We start from the raw sequence: 15,766 nt of genomic DNA, 5'->3' as shown, positions 1-15,766 counted from the left end.
TGCATAACATCGGCGGGCTATTCTTTCCAATCTCGACATGTTCCTCCGAAGAGGAGGGGCTTGTTCCGAGACCTGATTTTCCTCATCTTGTGCAGATAGGTGCGATAGTTAGTTTTTGTTAGCGATATGGAATGCCGAGACGGCCGGGTCATCTCCCGGCGGCGTCGGTGGCCTTTGGCTTTCTTGTTCTCATTGCGGCAGCGTCAGAGTGGTTTTTTTTTTTTTTTTTTTATAAGTATATAGACGGGTTGGTTTCTTCGGTTCGTATAGATGAGGTTTCCGCTTCGGGGAGAATCTTGACATGTACAATCCAGCATTGCTAGAGTGCGACTTGGCGATCGTCGGTTGCTCGTCTTGCATGTTGATTCGCTGGGGAGCCACCTGGCGTACACGTAGCCTGTGTTATGTATGTATGTCTTTCCCCTTTTCTTGGTTCAGCGGGTTTCCGATCAATGTTACGGTACATGCGCCGTGTGCAACCCACCTCTCGCGGGAATCAGCTGCTGGCGGTTGGGACGGTATTACTATTCACCCAGGGAGTGATATGGTTTCAGATGAATACGTTGCTCAAAACTATGTGGTTACGCAAGCTTCAAGCTTCAAAGTTGAGGATAGGTATCAACGTCCGAAACGGTTCTCCAATCGGTTGGGCAATGCACTTTGGGGACGCTGGGGGCTGATACTTCAGCTTTGAGAGCCCTTCTCCAGATTAGGTGGTTTCTACCTTACAGAAATACTCTGGTAAACTTCAATTCGTGCATATACGCAGATGGAATCACCAGTATGCTTTAATAAGAGTTTGCAGATCAAGCTCTGTAAGCTGCCGTCTAATTACCTTCGTATCTGGTATTGAGCTCAACCTTCCTACCTACCTATCACGTGCCTATGTATGGAATACCTGTAGGAGGCATGTCGACAGGGGTTAGAGCACGGACCAAGTTTTCACTTGCCTACGGGTATACGGTGCGGACGTTAAAGACAGCGGGTTGCTGATGTTCCACGCAAGGTACAGAAGGTATCCGTACTGATTGCTTAAGTGGACGGCCTGCGTCCCGCCGCGGCAGGTACCTTGCTTAGACTGGGGGATGGTGACCTAACCGCACTCGTGATTGCATCACTGCTAATAGGCATCTTCACCAGCACTCTTTACGACGCCCAAGACCTCTACCTCGGGCAGAGTCTCTCATACACAGTCACCTTTGAGTCAAATGACTGCTCCTCACAACCTAGCTTTCCCAACATGACCGCTCCCCACCACGCCGACCCAGTAATTGCATAGCTTCCTGAGCAACCGAGCTATCGCTGCCCGCCATGGGCCAAGGCTTCTCTCTGGCGACGCCCTCCGCGGGCTCTGCGGGCATCGATATACCCGAGCTCTCTGATCTAGTGTACGAGAAGAGCATCGGGAATGCGCGCTTCATGAAAAGCATACGCGCGAGGCATCATGATGGAGTCGCTCTGGTCAAAGTACTGGTAAAGCCGTATACTCCGATGCCTCTGGGGAAGTACAAACGCGACATAGAGGGTGAGCCAGTCGCCTGCTTTCCGAATCGTTGAACATGTGACTGATTCTCTCAAGAGCAACGCAGCGCTCTGGTTGACGTGCCAAACGCACTGGGCTTCCACCGCATCGTCGAGACCGAAACGAACGGCTACCTCGTCCGACAGTTCCTCTACAACTCCCTTTACGATCGCATGAGCACCCGTCCATTCCTGGAGGATATCGAGAAGAAATGGCTTGCTTTCCAGCTGTTGTGCGCTCTGCGCGACTGCCATGCTCGAGATATTTACCACGGCGACATCAAAACGGAGAACACGCTGGTGACAGCTTGGAATTGGCTCTACCTCTCCGACTTCTCTGCTCCCTTCAAGCCCATCCTGCTACCCGACGATAATCCCGGCGACTTCTCATACTACTTCGACACATCCGGGCGACGAACATGTTACGTAGCGCCCGAGCGTTTCGTCGCGGCGGAGGAGGTCAACAGCAAGGACGCGAAGCTTACGTGGGCCATGGATGTCTTCAGCGCCGGCTGCGTCATTGCCGAGATGTTCTTAGAGTCGCCCATATTCACACTCAGCCAGTTGTACAAGTTCCGCAAGGGCGAGTACGACCCAGTCATATCGCAAATAAGCCGTATTCCGGATAAGGACTTGCGGGACATGATATCGCACATGATTCAGCTCGACCCGGAGCGCCGATACTCTGCGGAGCAATATTTGGACTTTTGGAAGAAGAAGGTCTTTCCCGAGTACTTTTACAATTTCCTTCACCAATACATGGAGTTGATTACGGATCCTTCATCTGGGAACAGTCCTATATCTGGTGCGACAAGGAATCTGGGAGAGGCGGACGACCGCATCGACCGCGTTTTTCTTGACTTTGACAAGATATCCTACTTCCTCGGTTACACAAACGACAAACGCCCGATGCCAGCCGAACCCCTGGCCGGGAAGCTAGGGCTCGGCCACTTTCCCATTCGCCTCAACATACCAAACCATGAACAATACATCACCGGGACGTCCGACCCGCCTGAAGACGACGGGACTTTAATCTTCCTCACATTGATTGTCTCGTCCCTTCGTAACACGGCCAGGGCGGCGTCAAAAATAAGAGCCTGTGATATTCTGCTAGCATTCTCTGAGAGAATCACGGACGAAGCAAAGCTGGACCGCGTATTACCGTACCTCATAACGCTTCTTAATGATAAGTCGGAACTTGTGGTAATCGCCGCGCTGCGCTCAATATCACAGTTGTTACATCTAGTCCGAGTGGTGTCTCCTGTCAACTCGCACATTTTTGTTGAGTACATCTTACCACGACTGCAAAGCGCCTTAATTGCGCCATCGAAACCAGCTAGCCCGCTGGTGCGAGCAACTTATGCGTCGTGTATCGGAAGTCTCGCGACCACAGCTGCCCGGTATTTGGAGTTGGCGGCAACCCTTAAGTCGGACGGAACCTTGACAGTGGCTGACCCTGAGCTCGAGCCAGGAATTGAAGCCAATGCTGCCTTTGATGGACTGTTTGACGACGCGCAACGTGAGCTCTACGAAATGTTTGAGCTCCATACGAAGGCACTGGTGGAGGATTCGGACGTCTCTGTTCGCAGGGCATTTTTGACTTCCGTGCCCGACTTGTGCCTCTTCTTTGGCCCCGCAGAGGCAAACGACATTCTTCTGACCCATTTGAACACCTACTTGAACGACCGAGATTGGATGTTGAAGTGTGCCTTCTTCGAAACTATCGTCAGCATTGCCAGCGTGGTGGGAAGCGTCAGCCTCGAGGAATTCATGCTACCGCTTATGGTGCAAGCCTTCACTGACCCAGAGGAGTTTGTAGTACAAGCAGCTCTGCATTCTTTGGCACAGCTGGCGCGGCTCGGGCTCCTTTCAAAAACCAAAATTTGGGAGCTGATAGACGTTGTTGCACGATTTACGATGCACCCCAACCAATGGATCCGGGAATCTGCGACGGAGTTCTTGTCTGAGACGACTCGTTTCTTGTCGCCAGCAGACGTGAGGTGCATCGTGTATCCTCTGGTCAAGCAGTACCTTAAAACAGGAATGGTTCCTGCGTTTTCAGAGCTTAGTCTGTTGGACGCTCTGAAGCGGCCGATGTCGAGAGCGGTATTTGATCAGGCCTTGGTTTGGGCTCTCAAGACCGACAAGGGCGTCTTCTGGAAGCTGACGCAGCAGCTCAGGTCATTCTCGTTTGGATCGCTCCCCAAGACTATTAGCAGCCGGTCGTCTAAGGATACACTGAGCAAAGTCTCCCGGAACGATGAAGACGAGCTGTGGCTTGGACGTCTTCGAAATCTTGGCCTCGGACCGGACGACGAGTTCAAACTCCTTGTGTTGCGAGAGTTCATCTGGCGGATCAGCAAAATGAAATCTCGGGATGGCATGGACGGCGAACCGGCCAAGTTCAATGAAGTAATCTCCCTGAAGAGCCTCGGCATCACTCCGCAGACCGTGTTCTTTGACGAGGAGCCCCTGCAGCAGTCCACTTTCACTCCTGAGTCAAATCAAAAAGGACCGTACACTATTGCGGATGCTCTTCTGGATGCCTCCATGACAATCGATGACTCAACGGGAAGGAGACGATTTGCAGCTCTTAACAGTCTCCGTACTCGCGTAGTAGACGACCAGGGCTCTTCTTCGCGTGATGTTTCCCGTGTGAGAGAGATTGACCCTGCCAGCCGCGTATCGACTGGGCAGGGCAAGCTTACGGTCGGAAGCCCAACGGACGATGGGGCCTCGGTCCATGACCAGCCGTACGCAACTCGGAGGGCCATCCGCCATCAGGCCAGCGCTCTAAGCCTTCTGGACCGCAGAGACAGCAACAAGAGCGTGCCGGAGACTGGCATGTCGGGAGCAAATGCCTTTGGCCAAGTGGAGGGCCCGTTTGCCCCGGCTCCTCTTTCTCGGCCAAACATACAGGATCGACGAACCAGTACTACGAGTGTTGTGACCAAACTAAAGCCAAACCATTCCTACGAGGGAACCGATCCCAGCATTCTCAAAATGCTCGACTCAATGTACCAGGACAACTATCCGCACGACATCGCCGAGTTTGGACCGATGGTAACCCCTATTACACGCCGGAAAACCAATCGCTCCGTGGGTCAACCAGGCGACGAGCCATGGCGCCCACATGGCCGGATGGTTGCCACGTTTGCTGAACACACTGGCTCAATCAACCGCCTGGTGGTGTCGCCAGACCACGTCTTCTTCATTACAGGAGGTGATGATGGGACTGTCAAGGTCTGGGACAGTGCTCGGCTCGAGAAAAATATCACCCACCGATCAAGGCAAACTCACAAGCACGCCGATGGGGCCTCGGTGCTCGCGCTCTGCTTCATCGAGAATACGCATTGTTTCATCAGCTGCGCCAGTGATGGAAGCGTTCATATTGTCAAGGTCGAAACCGTCGTGGCAAGTGGCACACTGCGATATGGCAAACTTCGCCTTCTCCGGGAGTATCAGCTGCCAGAGGACGAGTGCGCAGTGTGGTGTGAGCACTTCAAAGTGGAATCCACCTCGGTGATGCTTCTAGCAACGAATCGCTCCAGGATCCTCGGCATCGATCTCCGAACCATGTCGCTGCTGTATACGCTGGAGAATCCTGTCCACCACGGGACACCTACGTGTTTCTGCGTTGACCGCAAGCGAAACTGGCTCTGCGTGGGAACGACTCACGGGGTCATAGACCTTTGGGATCTGAGGTTCCGGATGAGACTCAAGGGGTGGGGCGTCCCAGGCAAGAGTTCCATCTACAGACTATGCATTCACCCAAGCAAGGGTAGAGGCAAATGGGTCTGCGTCGCTGGCGGAACTGGCCAGGGCGAAGTCACCGTCTGGGATCTGGAACGCACGATTTGCAGAGAGATTTACCGTGTTGGAGGTAATAAGGAGGGCCCAAAGGGATATGAGCCCTGGGAGGTGGATGAGGACAAGCCTGAGGGCATGCTTGGGCGCTTCGCTACCAACATTGAGCCGAGCGGAACCGGAAACACGGATCGCGGTGTTCGTGCCATGGTGGTAGGCACAGGCGCCTCGGAGGATTCGCGCGATGTACGGCATGCGTTCATCGTCACTGCGGGATCGGACAAGAAGCTCCGATTTTGGGACCTGTCTCGCATAGAAAGCTCCGTGGTCTACAGCGGGCTGCAAGGGGAGGACCCGAAGCCCACGTTTACGGCCTCTCATCCGACAACGGCCATGACGTTGAACACGGAGAGGATCCCACGACAAGCGCCCACGGCCCCTAATGCTGCGGTAAGTGGGAAGGGCGCAGCCACCGGCGGGCGACCGCTCCGCTCGACTGTGATTTCCCTTCAGCAGCAGCAACTTCTACGATCTCACTTGGATTCGATTATGGATGTTGCGCTGCTGGAACTCCCATACAGCATGACGCTATCGGTGGATAGGTCCGGAGTGGTGTTTGTGTTTTCATAGCGGACCGGCTTACTTCGTTGGCGTTTGGTCGAGGGTTCATCGAACATAGATACCTAGTGAATAGATTTTTTCTTTTTAATATATCAGAAGCCAAGCGACAACTTGGTAACTTAGGCTGTGTCACGTCAGTGATCATCTCAATTTGAACCTGGAAGCATTTACATGGGAGACATACACAGTGCGTCATCATCAGATGAAGGAATGAGCCAGGTAGAACAGAAGCGGGAGTCCGTGCTGGAAACAGAATACACTGTACATAATCGCGGGGATGGCAGCTCTAATCAAGCGGGAAATTTTGTGACGCTGGGCTTCGGCCGCCTCGTCGACCGTCAACTTTTCAGCCTCGTCGAATCATCCACCACTCTACCCACGCGATCACGCGACGAAGAATTGCGGCGGCGCCACTCACCGAACACACAGCCCGACGACTGAAAGCGAATCGCGGCATCACCGACCACGATTGACATTTCCTCTTTTTCTTTTTTTTTTTTTTTGGCCAGAATTTCGAGGTAACCCCCAGCACCAAAACACCAAAACACCATCTCTCCTCCACCAGCTGAACCACCAAGATGAGGCTCACGGCGGAGCTCATCAAGGGCTCGCTGTCCTACCTTAACCCGCTCAAGGAGCGGGAGCTGGATCTCCGAGGTGCGTTTTGTTGAAAGGAACAGATACTACACTTTTTTTTGAGGGCCAGAATTGATAGCGTCTTGCGCCGGTTGGAATGAATAGGACATCGAATCCCGGCGATTGAGAATCTGGGTGTTGCAGGCGTGAGTTTCTTTCCTCCTCCCGAGCTTCTCTGTTTGGCCCCTTTTTTTTTTTCAAACATTTGGGAAGGAAGTTTTGCTGACGTTTGCTGTCATGCGAAAACAAACAGCCCCACGACTCCATCGACTTCACCGACAATGACATCCAAGTGCTGGGCAACTTCCCGCTCTCGCAGCGCCTCTCGACGCTGCTGCTGGCGCACAACCGCGTCGCGAGCATACAGGCTTCGCTCCCCAATGCGATCCCGAACCTGCAGCAGCTCGTGCTGGCGTCGAACCAGATTGCGCAGCTCGCGGACCTGGACGTGTTGGCGGGGTTCAAGCGGTTGACGCACCTGGTGTTGGTGGATAACCCGGTGACCAAGAAGGAGGTGCGCTTTTTCCCTTTTTATGGCTCCCTTTTGGAGCGCCATTTTATCTTTTGACGGAAGGGATTTGGGAGAGAGAGAGAGAGAGGCTGACGGACCAATGAAGAATTACCGATACTGGGTCGTCTGGAGATGTCCGACGGTGCGGTTCCTGGACTACCAAAAGGTCAAGGAGGCAGAGAGGGAGAAGGCCAGGGAGCTGTTTGGCACGGCGGAGGAGCCCACGAGCGCGGCGGCCAAGGTATACTCCCCCCCCCCCCTTAATCTTTACGTCTACGTATCACACGGCGGAACGACGGGCATCACGCACGATACTGACCCCTCTTTCCTCCCTATCAGATCATGGGCAACAAGTCCAAACAACTCGACATCGCTGCCTCCAACGGCACGGCCGGCGCCGCGCCTTCGAAGCTCTCGAGGATAAAGCTTACGGACAAGGAGAAGGAGCGGCTGAAGGAGATGATCAAGAAGGCCGACAGCCTGCAGGAGATCATCCGGCTCGAGAAGATGTTGACGGAGGGGACCATCCCCGCGGGTGTACACCTGGACGGGGACGCCACCATGGAGGATTGAGGATCGGTGGCGTTAGGAGGGTCCAAATACTCCTCATTGTAAAAGAAGGGGGTGCGCTCAAAGGAGAGGCAGGGCAACTTCAAATAAGGTTGCGAAAACGGTCATAACATGGACTGGCGTTTGTTTACTGATGAAGAAGAAGAAAATTACTTCGGGTTGAAGACGACACTTTTTTTTTTTTTTGCTAATGGAGGGTTCATTGGATCCGAGAAGAGAAAAAAGTAGCCGATTCAATACTTTTCGGCGGAAAAGAGGAAACAACTGTTCATCGTACACTTCATAATAGTGTTGTCTTCCCTCCTTGTTTGTGAATGCTACTGTTCTGACGGTTCTGCTATGTGCTTTTTCACAACCAAGCTTGCTGACCAAGGCGTTCAGCCCGTAACAACCAGTCAGAAAGGTGTCGGGATTCCAAAATAACCAGCTGGCTTAACAAAAGGGGCCAATCATGCGACGTTTCAAATAAGGGAGGAAGGAGATAGATCAAGGGGATAAGGACGGGACAGGATTCTCTATCCCGTCATGTCGACGTCCTCGTCACCGGCCGCACGGCGAGACTCGGCGTCCAGCTGGGCGTTGGGGTCGTCGGAGTAGAGGGCAGCCGTCACTGGATCCGAGGCCGGAGCACCGCCGGCTGAGCCGTTGACGCCGTTGCTACTACTGGAAGCGGTGTTGGCATTGGCGTTGGCCTTGAGGGTCGACTGCCGCTTCTTGGGTTCCTGGTCTGCTTTCCTGGGGTTGAGCCGAGCGGCGGCAGCCGAGTCCTTGATCTGTTTGTAGGGGACCGTTTTGGGGATGACATCCTCGAGGAACTCGAGGTTGTCGTGATGGTTGACTGCGGTTGCTGGAGGGGTGTTTCCTGTTAGTGGCTTGTCCCTTTTTTCCACTTTTCTTTTCTTCTTTGTAAATCTTATTTCCAATTTCTCACAGTTCTTTGAGGCAGAAGCGCATGGTTGAAGAAGAAGTGGGATGTGGGTTTCTAAGAATCACGTACACAAGTCCTTATACTGAACGTTACGACGGGGCTTGCGCTCTGCCTTTGCCATGTTATGGCCCTCGGCGGCGAGATACTGAATGAACATTTCCTTGAGCGGAGGGTCAGAATATGCATTTGATGAGAAAAAAAGATTGGGGAATGGAGGAAAGCATCATACCGTTGCCAGAGTGATTACAAAGGCCGCATTGTTTGAGCAGATCCCAATATCTGGATCCGTGCCGATGATCTTCTTTACGCGGGCCACTGCCAGGGGTTAATCAGATCAGGAAATCGAAAGCCTATAATGTTGTGAAGAGGGAGAAAATGACTTACGAGGCAGGGCGGGCTGGCCTGTTACCTCCTTTCTGGGGGGTATCGCGTTGTTGTTGGGAGGCATTATGAGTTTGGATGGGATATGAGTGGCGTTTGTCAGGCGACGAGATTTAGACGATATGCCTTGGACAATGTTAGTTATTTGAAGATTTCGGATTGTGGTGTAAAGGTCGTGTAAGTTGATATGACTGGCCAGAGTGGCTGAGCAGGTAGGAAGAAAGAATTGAAGAGGTCGATGAGAGGACTGGGCCGGCCTCTCAACGAGGCGCCCAACAAGGGCCAAGCAACTGAAAATGCTTTGGAGCTCATACAAATCCATTCCACTGATCCTGTGCATGTAATTGAGGCTAGGAAGGCATCCAAAGCTTCTCTTATGACATCCTAGTGAGCCGTATGATGCCAATGACCACGATCTTTTCGAAAATCGTCTTGACCGGGAGCTGGATTTGGGACTGTGATGAAGGTCAAGAAGGACCGCCTACCTGCTTAAACCTTGGCGTAAGTGCACACCGAGGAGGATTAAGTAATGGAGAGATACTGGCGTCAATAGCCGAGTTTTCCTGGTCTTGATTTGAATGAGATGATGCGTTGTGAGTCAACAATTGATTTACTAAAGAATTGCCGTGGTATCGTCGCTTGTGGCATTCGTGGGGGTGAGATGTCTTCCAAGAGGTAGTCGTCAAGGGGAGGGAATCACTTTTGATAGAGAGTCGCGCCAAAAAGGCCACTGGGACGCGACCGCTAAAAACGCGCCGGTGTGCACCGTACCGCTTGTGCTGGGTGAAAGCTTAAACGCCAATTGCAGGGGAGCCCCCGCCACATTTGAGACGTTCGCAGCGTCCCCATTAGCTGAGAGACCGCAAGTCGGCCATCACTGTCCTCATCATCCCTGCTCTCCCAGCTAACCTTGCTGCTGCACACTGCGACTACAACTGCAAATGTCAACTCCCGGTGATCGGCAGGCAAAGAAGGTCCAGTGTACATCAACATCACATTTCCCTACGAAGGCTCGATAGAAACCAGCCTAACCGGTCGAAAACATCTAATTCCAAGGACGAACCCCATTGGAACGTCACCCCCCCATCCCTCCGCATCCTCGGCCGCCGCGAACATGAGCACAGCGCGGATGCGACAATGACTTCCCGAAGCACATCTTTCTCGCACAGCCCGCACCGGCCCCCGCGCCCTTCCATCAGCTCGAGGATCTCGTTCGCCGTCTCGACCGCCGAACAAAGCGAGCACGATGACGAGGCCGCCGGCGGTCCGCCGGCGAGTCATCAGCAGCAGCAGATCGAGGACGAGATCGCCGAGATCAAGCGCTACGAGGACTTTACCACCATAGACTGGGTACAAGATGCCGCCAGGGAGCAGGCGCGGAAGAAGTTGCATCGGAGGCGGCGGGCTGGGATGCTCGACACCGGCCAGGCGGCGGGCTGGAGGTATCGTCTGCGCGAGTCCTACGACGCTGCGCAGGGCTGGCTTGTCGTCACGCTGATTGGTATCGCCATTGGGCTCAACGCAGCCTTTCTGAATATTATTACGGAGTGGTTGTCCGATATAAAGATGGGACATTGCACGACGGCATTCTATCTGAACGAAAACTTTTGCTGCTGGGGCGAGGACAATGGCTGCGACGAGTGGCATGCCTGGACGGGATTCGGCCCGGCGAATTACGTTATCTACATCATTGTTGGCGCCGTCTTTGCCTTCACCTCGGCCACGCTGGTCAAGTCGTTTGCGCCGTACGCCGCGGGATCGGGTATCTCCGAGATCAAGTGTATCATTGCCGGCTTCGTCATGAAGGGGTTCTTGGGATTCTGGACGCTCTTGATCAAGTCCGTTTGTCTGCCCCTGGCTATCGCCTCTGGTCTGTCCGTAGGCAAGGAGGGTCCCAGTGTGCACTACGCTGTGTGCACCGGGAACGTTATTTCGCGCTTGTTCGAGAAATACCGACGCAACGCCTCCAAGACGAGGGAGATACTGAGCGCCTGTGCTGCTGCTGGTGTTGCTGTCGCGTTTGGCAGTCCCATAGGCGGAGTGCTTTTCTCTCTGGAAGAGATGTCCAACTACTTTCCTCTCAAGACGTTATGGCGCAGCTACTTCTGTGCGCTTGTGGCGACGGCTGTGCTTGCGGCCATGAATCCTTTCAGGACGGGACAGCTTGTCATGTTCCAAGTCCATTACGATCGATCGTGGCACTTCTTCGAGGTTGTCTTTTACATCATATTGGGCATTTTTGGCGGACTCTACGGCGCCTTTGTGATGAAGTGGAATTTACGGGCTCAGGCGTTTAGGAAGAAGTATCTGTCAAAGTACGCCATTGCGGAGGCAACGATTCTCGCGGCGGGCACTGCAATCATCTGCTACCCCAACGTCTTTTTGAGAATCGACATGACCGAGAGCATGGAAATCCTGTTCCTCGAGTGCGAGGGGGCCGAGGACTACCACGGCCTGTGCGAGCCAGACAAGAGACTTTCCAATATCTTGTCGCTGGCTCTGGCTACGATCCTGAGGATCCTGCTGGTCATCATCTCCTACGGCTGCAAAGTGCCAGCCGGTATTTTCGTTCCGTCCATGGCTATCGGGGCTTCATTCGGGCGGACGGTCGGCATCATTGTTCAGGCAATCCACGAGGCCAACCCTACGAGTGCTTTCTTCGCAGCTTGTAAGCCAGACGAGCCGTGTATCACTCCCGGCACGTACGCCTTCCTCGGCGCTGCCGCCGCGCTGAGTGGTATCATGCACATTACCGTGTCCGTCGTTGTCATTATGTTTGAGCTCACTGGCGCCCTGACTTACATTCTACCCACCATGATTGTCGTCGGCGTGACCAAGATCGTCAGCGAAATGTTTGGCAAAGGTGGTATTGCGGATAGGATGATCTGGTTCAGCGGATTTCCCTTCCTAGATAACAAGGAGGAACACAACTTTGGCGTCCCCGTTTCAGAGGTGATGCGAAAGGAGCTTACATCTTTGCCCGTGAGCGGCATGGAATTCTCAGAGCTCGAGAGGCTTCTCAAGGAGGACAAGTACCAGGGCTTCCCCATTGTCGAGGACACAACCTCAAAGATCCTCGTTGGCTACATTGGTCGCACCGAGCTGCGCTATGCCATCGACCGCGTACGGCGCGAGAGACCCATCAACCCCGACGCCAGATGCACCTTCTCGCCCCCACCGACCGCACTCAATGCCACTACTCCATTGACACCGACCGTGACCGTCAACCTTGACCCAATGTCGACCGCGTCGGTTGACTTTAGCCGGTACATTGACACCACGCCCGTCACAGCCCACCCGCGCCTCCCCTTGGAGACCGTGATGGAACTGTTCCGCAAAATCGGCCCGCGGGTCGTTCTCATCGAGTACCACGGCTCTCTATCCGGCCTGGTGACGGTCAAGGACTGCCTCAAGTATCAGTTCACGGCCGAGCATGCCGAGAACCCGCGCGACGACTCCGCCTTTGCGGAGAGCCAGGAGAAGCTGTGGAGCGCGATGCGGCGTGCGGCTGGGTGGGTTTCTGACAAGGTGTCGACGGCTTCTGGCGGGAGAATACAGCTTTCATCGGTTGAAGAGCGACGCGGCGGCGGGGGCAGTGGTGGAGGTGGAAGTGGCACTAACGGCGGTGGGGGCGGTGGTCGCTTGGCTGGGGCGCAAATATTAGACGGCGACGAGGATGTCGTCGATGACGGCGCTTTGGAGCTTGAGAACCGGTAAAGAGGTTTCATTTAGATTTCTGGTGTTGGCTTTTTCTAATGAGGGCTCCCTGGGACCTGGAGTTTGAAATGCGCGGTTCAGGGGAGGTACATGACTACTTGGGCTGGCGTATATGAATACAAATGTGGTTACGAACATATGATTTGAGATATAGGTAGATGTCAATAGATTGCGGTGTAAATGCCGCGAAGCATCTAATCATACTTGCCTGGTCTGACTATGGCATCTACCGGCGAACTGAGACTGTGAGGGAGGGAGGAGGTTGGAGTTCGGAGAGTTCCGAGTGTATTCGTCAATTTACAAACCGTTTCTTCAGACTATCCACGCTTACCTCTAAAGCAAAGATTGCATTGGTTGGCTCTCATGCAAACCATTACAGGGACCAGAGATTAGGCAGTTGTCAACAAGCAGCGTCCGTTGTAGTCGATTGTTGAGCATTATAATCCTATCTAGCCTTCACTGGCAGAGAAGTATGTTGGCTCATGGCCCTACGTAGTGCCATAAACAGCTTGTCGTTTTCTTGCATTTTTCACCATAGCAATTTTGGTGACTCTCCACGTCGTCCGGCCGGGTTCTTCGATTAAAGAGTTTCTCTTTTCGTGAGAGGTCGTGAGTTCAAGTCGGCTTTTCCCTCGCCTGTTTTGGTTCTTTTCTTTTGTGTCTGGAATTACCTGCCTGAGGAATCGCGGACGGGTAATCACTTACAGTGTAGAAAGTCGAGTGACTACTTGTTGATGCTCTTTGAGTATTAAATACTTTTTGAGAAGCTACTGAGTAACTATACATATATATATAGACACGTGCCGGACTAAGCGTGGGCAGCCAATGAGTTCACAATTGTAAGAATACACAGCGATGTAAGATCCATGTGAACTCACTCCTAATCAAATTGGGTATTGTCTGTCTATCCAATATGTGTGACATATGTAAGTAAACATGTACGTGGTATCCTGTATATAGTGGTCTTGAATGATCTCAAGCACGGTGTTCCACAGAGTTCAAGTCTCCCAAATCGACAATATCCTCGTCCTCGGAATCCTTGTCCTCGTCACTGACGTCCAGCGGGACAGGAGCGAGACCCGGCTGCTGCGGCAACGGCGCGTAATCGCCAGACTTGTCCGCTTCCTCGTCTTTGCGGCCAATAATGACGTTGCCAGCGACGAGCATGGCGGCGCCGACCCACCACAGCGGCGGCAGCGACTCGGAGAAGATGGCGAAGCCGAGGATAGCTGTGATGACAAAGTTGGAGGATGTGTTCATGATGGACACCTGTGTGGTTGATTGGCCCTTGGCGAGTGCTTTTGTGAAAAGAGTCCACATCTGGGGTGGGTGTTAGTTGAGTTAGGGTCCTGCAGGTAAACCGAAGACTTGGGCTGGAAAACTTACAATGCCGTTGAAGACTAGGTTAAGACCGAAGAAGACCTGTAATATTGTGAGAAATTTGATGACTACTATTGTCCAAGCCAACCTACTGCTCGCATGACAACTTCAAAGGCGCCCTCGATGTCTTGAAGATGCAGAAAGTTGGAGATTGCTTGGGATATCGTCGTTGTGAGCTCAGTTGTAGTCCTGTATAGTTGTCAGTAAGACATTCAACAAAAGGCAGCCTGGAGGTATGCTCGAGACACTCGAAGGGAGCGCATTTAGTTCACACAACTATCGGGTATGAACCAAGTTGCCCTGGTAGCGCAACCAAAAAAAAAAAAAAAAAGGAGAAAAAAAAGAAACTGGTCGTGAAATGTGATGCCGACTCAAAATAGTACAATCTTGGCATCATAAGGCACCCAACGAACCACCCCCCGATTGAACCGAAATGAGAAATGTCCAACTCACAGCTTTGCAAACACGCCGTTGAACGCAGCGCAGGCGCCGCTCGCAACGGCGAGCACAATCCACTGATTCCGTCGTGCCCAGGCCATGCTCTCAGCCGCTTGCTCTTCGTCGTCTTCTGCCTCGGTCGGCGGTTCACTGTGAGCGTCGTCCTCGTGGCGTGGGAGCAGCGGACTGCGCTCATTGTCCAGGGTTGTCGTCTTCGCTGCCGCCATGGTGGGTATATGATCCTTTTGAGAGCGGTCGGGGGCGGATGCAGCGGCAGGTTGTCGCTGGCGGAGCATTGTGTGGAGAGAGAAGGGTGGAGGAAAAGCGGAAGAGGAAGGAGACTGCTCTTGGTGTGAGTGATCCCTGCTACTGCTGCTGGATGGGATGGATGACGGCCTTGGTGGTGGTGGGCTTGGCGATAGGGATGAGGTACGGTAAGGCCGGGCGAACGTCCGGTGCCCTGCTGCTGCGGCTCGGTGTAGCAGCACCTGCAGATGCACCCACGTGCGGGAAAGAGTATGTGCGCGCAAATAAGAGAGCAACAGGTTCCCCAAAGTAGCGGGAGGGCGCTATGGAAAGTCTGACGGCGACTGCTGGCGTGTTTGTCTCAATGGTGGATGGGATTGTTTGACAAAGTCCTCGAGAAGCCACACGACTAGTGTAAGGGGAACACCCCAGTGCATGCAAGTCCAGGGGCACGCGTCCTTGTCTTCAGAGCTTCGGGGTTGTTTCGCTGTATGAATGCGGGTCTGACGAGATCTCTGTACGACAGGTACTAGAAAAAGGTTGTATGGTGAACAAAGGAATTCAATTGGCAACCAAGTCGTTGGAAATCGCAGACCGTTGAGGCTGAAATAGGGAAGAATACGCCAGGTTCATTGTTGCCAGTTGCCAATCGCCAATTGCCAGGGAGGAAACCCGACGCGGAATCAGTTCGGGTGTCCCCCCCGTTTCCGGAAGATGGGGCCCCCGGCTCGCTCTGCAGGTACCCGGCATCGGCCTACTAAGTGGCTAGGATTGTTGTTTGAGGCTCAGAAGCTGGGACTTGTTGGCAGGCAATGAGACTTTTTCAAATCCCTCTTCAATTTCGACAGATGCATCATCGTTGCTTCTCTGACCGGGCAATTGCCCTGCACTTGTCTCGTCAATTACCTGCGTAGTGGGGACACTGTGATGAAGATGACGTATGACAGTCGAGCGGCGTTGTCTCCACGAATGATGCAGTCGGCCGTGAATATTGGCCAGAAACAAGTCCC

General features: G+C 53.4%; 5 protein-coding genes across 5 annotated transcripts; 3 read left to right on the top strand and 2 right to left on the bottom strand.

The window, feature by feature from the left end:
• Positions 1–1,311: 1,311 nt before the first annotated feature.
• On the top strand, positions 1,312–5,958 carry CORC01_02449 (uncharacterized protein; the record flags this gene model as incomplete). Its single annotated transcript, XM_022614099.1, has 3 exons — positions 1,312–1,525; positions 1,580–5,778; positions 5,842–5,958. 3 exons carry the CDS (start codon positions 1,312–1,314, stop codon positions 5,956–5,958), a joined length of 4,530 nt encoding a protein of 1,509 aa, XP_022479311.1.
• A 569-nt stretch (positions 5,959–6,527) lies between these two features.
• CORC01_02448 (U2 small nuclear ribonucleoprotein A) lies at positions 6,528–7,669 on the top strand (the record flags this gene model as incomplete). Its single annotated transcript, XM_022614098.1, has 5 exons — positions 6,528–6,606; positions 6,691–6,731; positions 6,839–7,099; positions 7,203–7,337; positions 7,436–7,669. 5 exons carry the CDS (start codon positions 6,528–6,530, stop codon positions 7,667–7,669), a joined length of 750 nt encoding a protein of 249 aa, XP_022479310.1.
• A 512-nt stretch (positions 7,670–8,181) lies between these two features.
• On the bottom strand, positions 8,182–9,042 carry CORC01_02447 (histone-like transcription factor and archaeal histone; the record flags this gene model as incomplete). Its single annotated transcript, XM_022614097.1, has 4 exons — positions 8,182–8,513; positions 8,664–8,754; positions 8,824–8,909; positions 8,979–9,042. The coding sequence occupies 4 exons, from the start codon at positions 9,040–9,042 to the stop codon at positions 8,182–8,184; spliced, it is 573 nt and encodes a 190-aa protein (XP_022479309.1).
• A 1,070-nt stretch (positions 9,043–10,112) lies between these two features.
• Positions 10,113–12,692, top strand: CORC01_02446 (voltage gated chloride channel; the record flags this gene model as incomplete). The annotated part of the gene is made up of 1 exon (XM_022614096.1): positions 10,113–12,692. The coding sequence occupies one exon, from the start codon at positions 10,113–10,115 to the stop codon at positions 12,690–12,692; it is 2,580 nt and encodes an 859-aa protein (XP_022479308.1).
• Positions 12,693–13,667: 975 nt separating this feature from the next.
• CORC01_02445 (uncharacterized protein) lies at positions 13,668–14,806 on the bottom strand (the record flags this gene model as incomplete). The annotated part of the gene is made up of 4 exons (XM_022614095.1): positions 13,668–14,012; positions 14,079–14,114; positions 14,165–14,261; positions 14,526–14,806. 4 exons carry the CDS (start codon positions 14,804–14,806, stop codon positions 13,668–13,670), a joined length of 759 nt encoding a protein of 252 aa, XP_022479307.1.
• Between the last annotated feature and the right edge of the window lie 960 nt (positions 14,807–15,766).

This window comes from Colletotrichum orchidophilum (assembly GCF_001831195.1).
Source record: "Colletotrichum orchidophilum strain IMI 309357 chromosome Unknown Scaffold_14.1, whole genome shotgun sequence".
Taxonomy (NCBI): domain Eukaryota; kingdom Fungi; phylum Ascomycota; class Sordariomycetes; order Glomerellales; family Glomerellaceae; genus Colletotrichum; species Colletotrichum orchidophilum.
The sequence above is the reverse complement of the archived record's forward strand: the minus strand, read 5'-3'. Positions and strand labels throughout refer to the sequence as shown.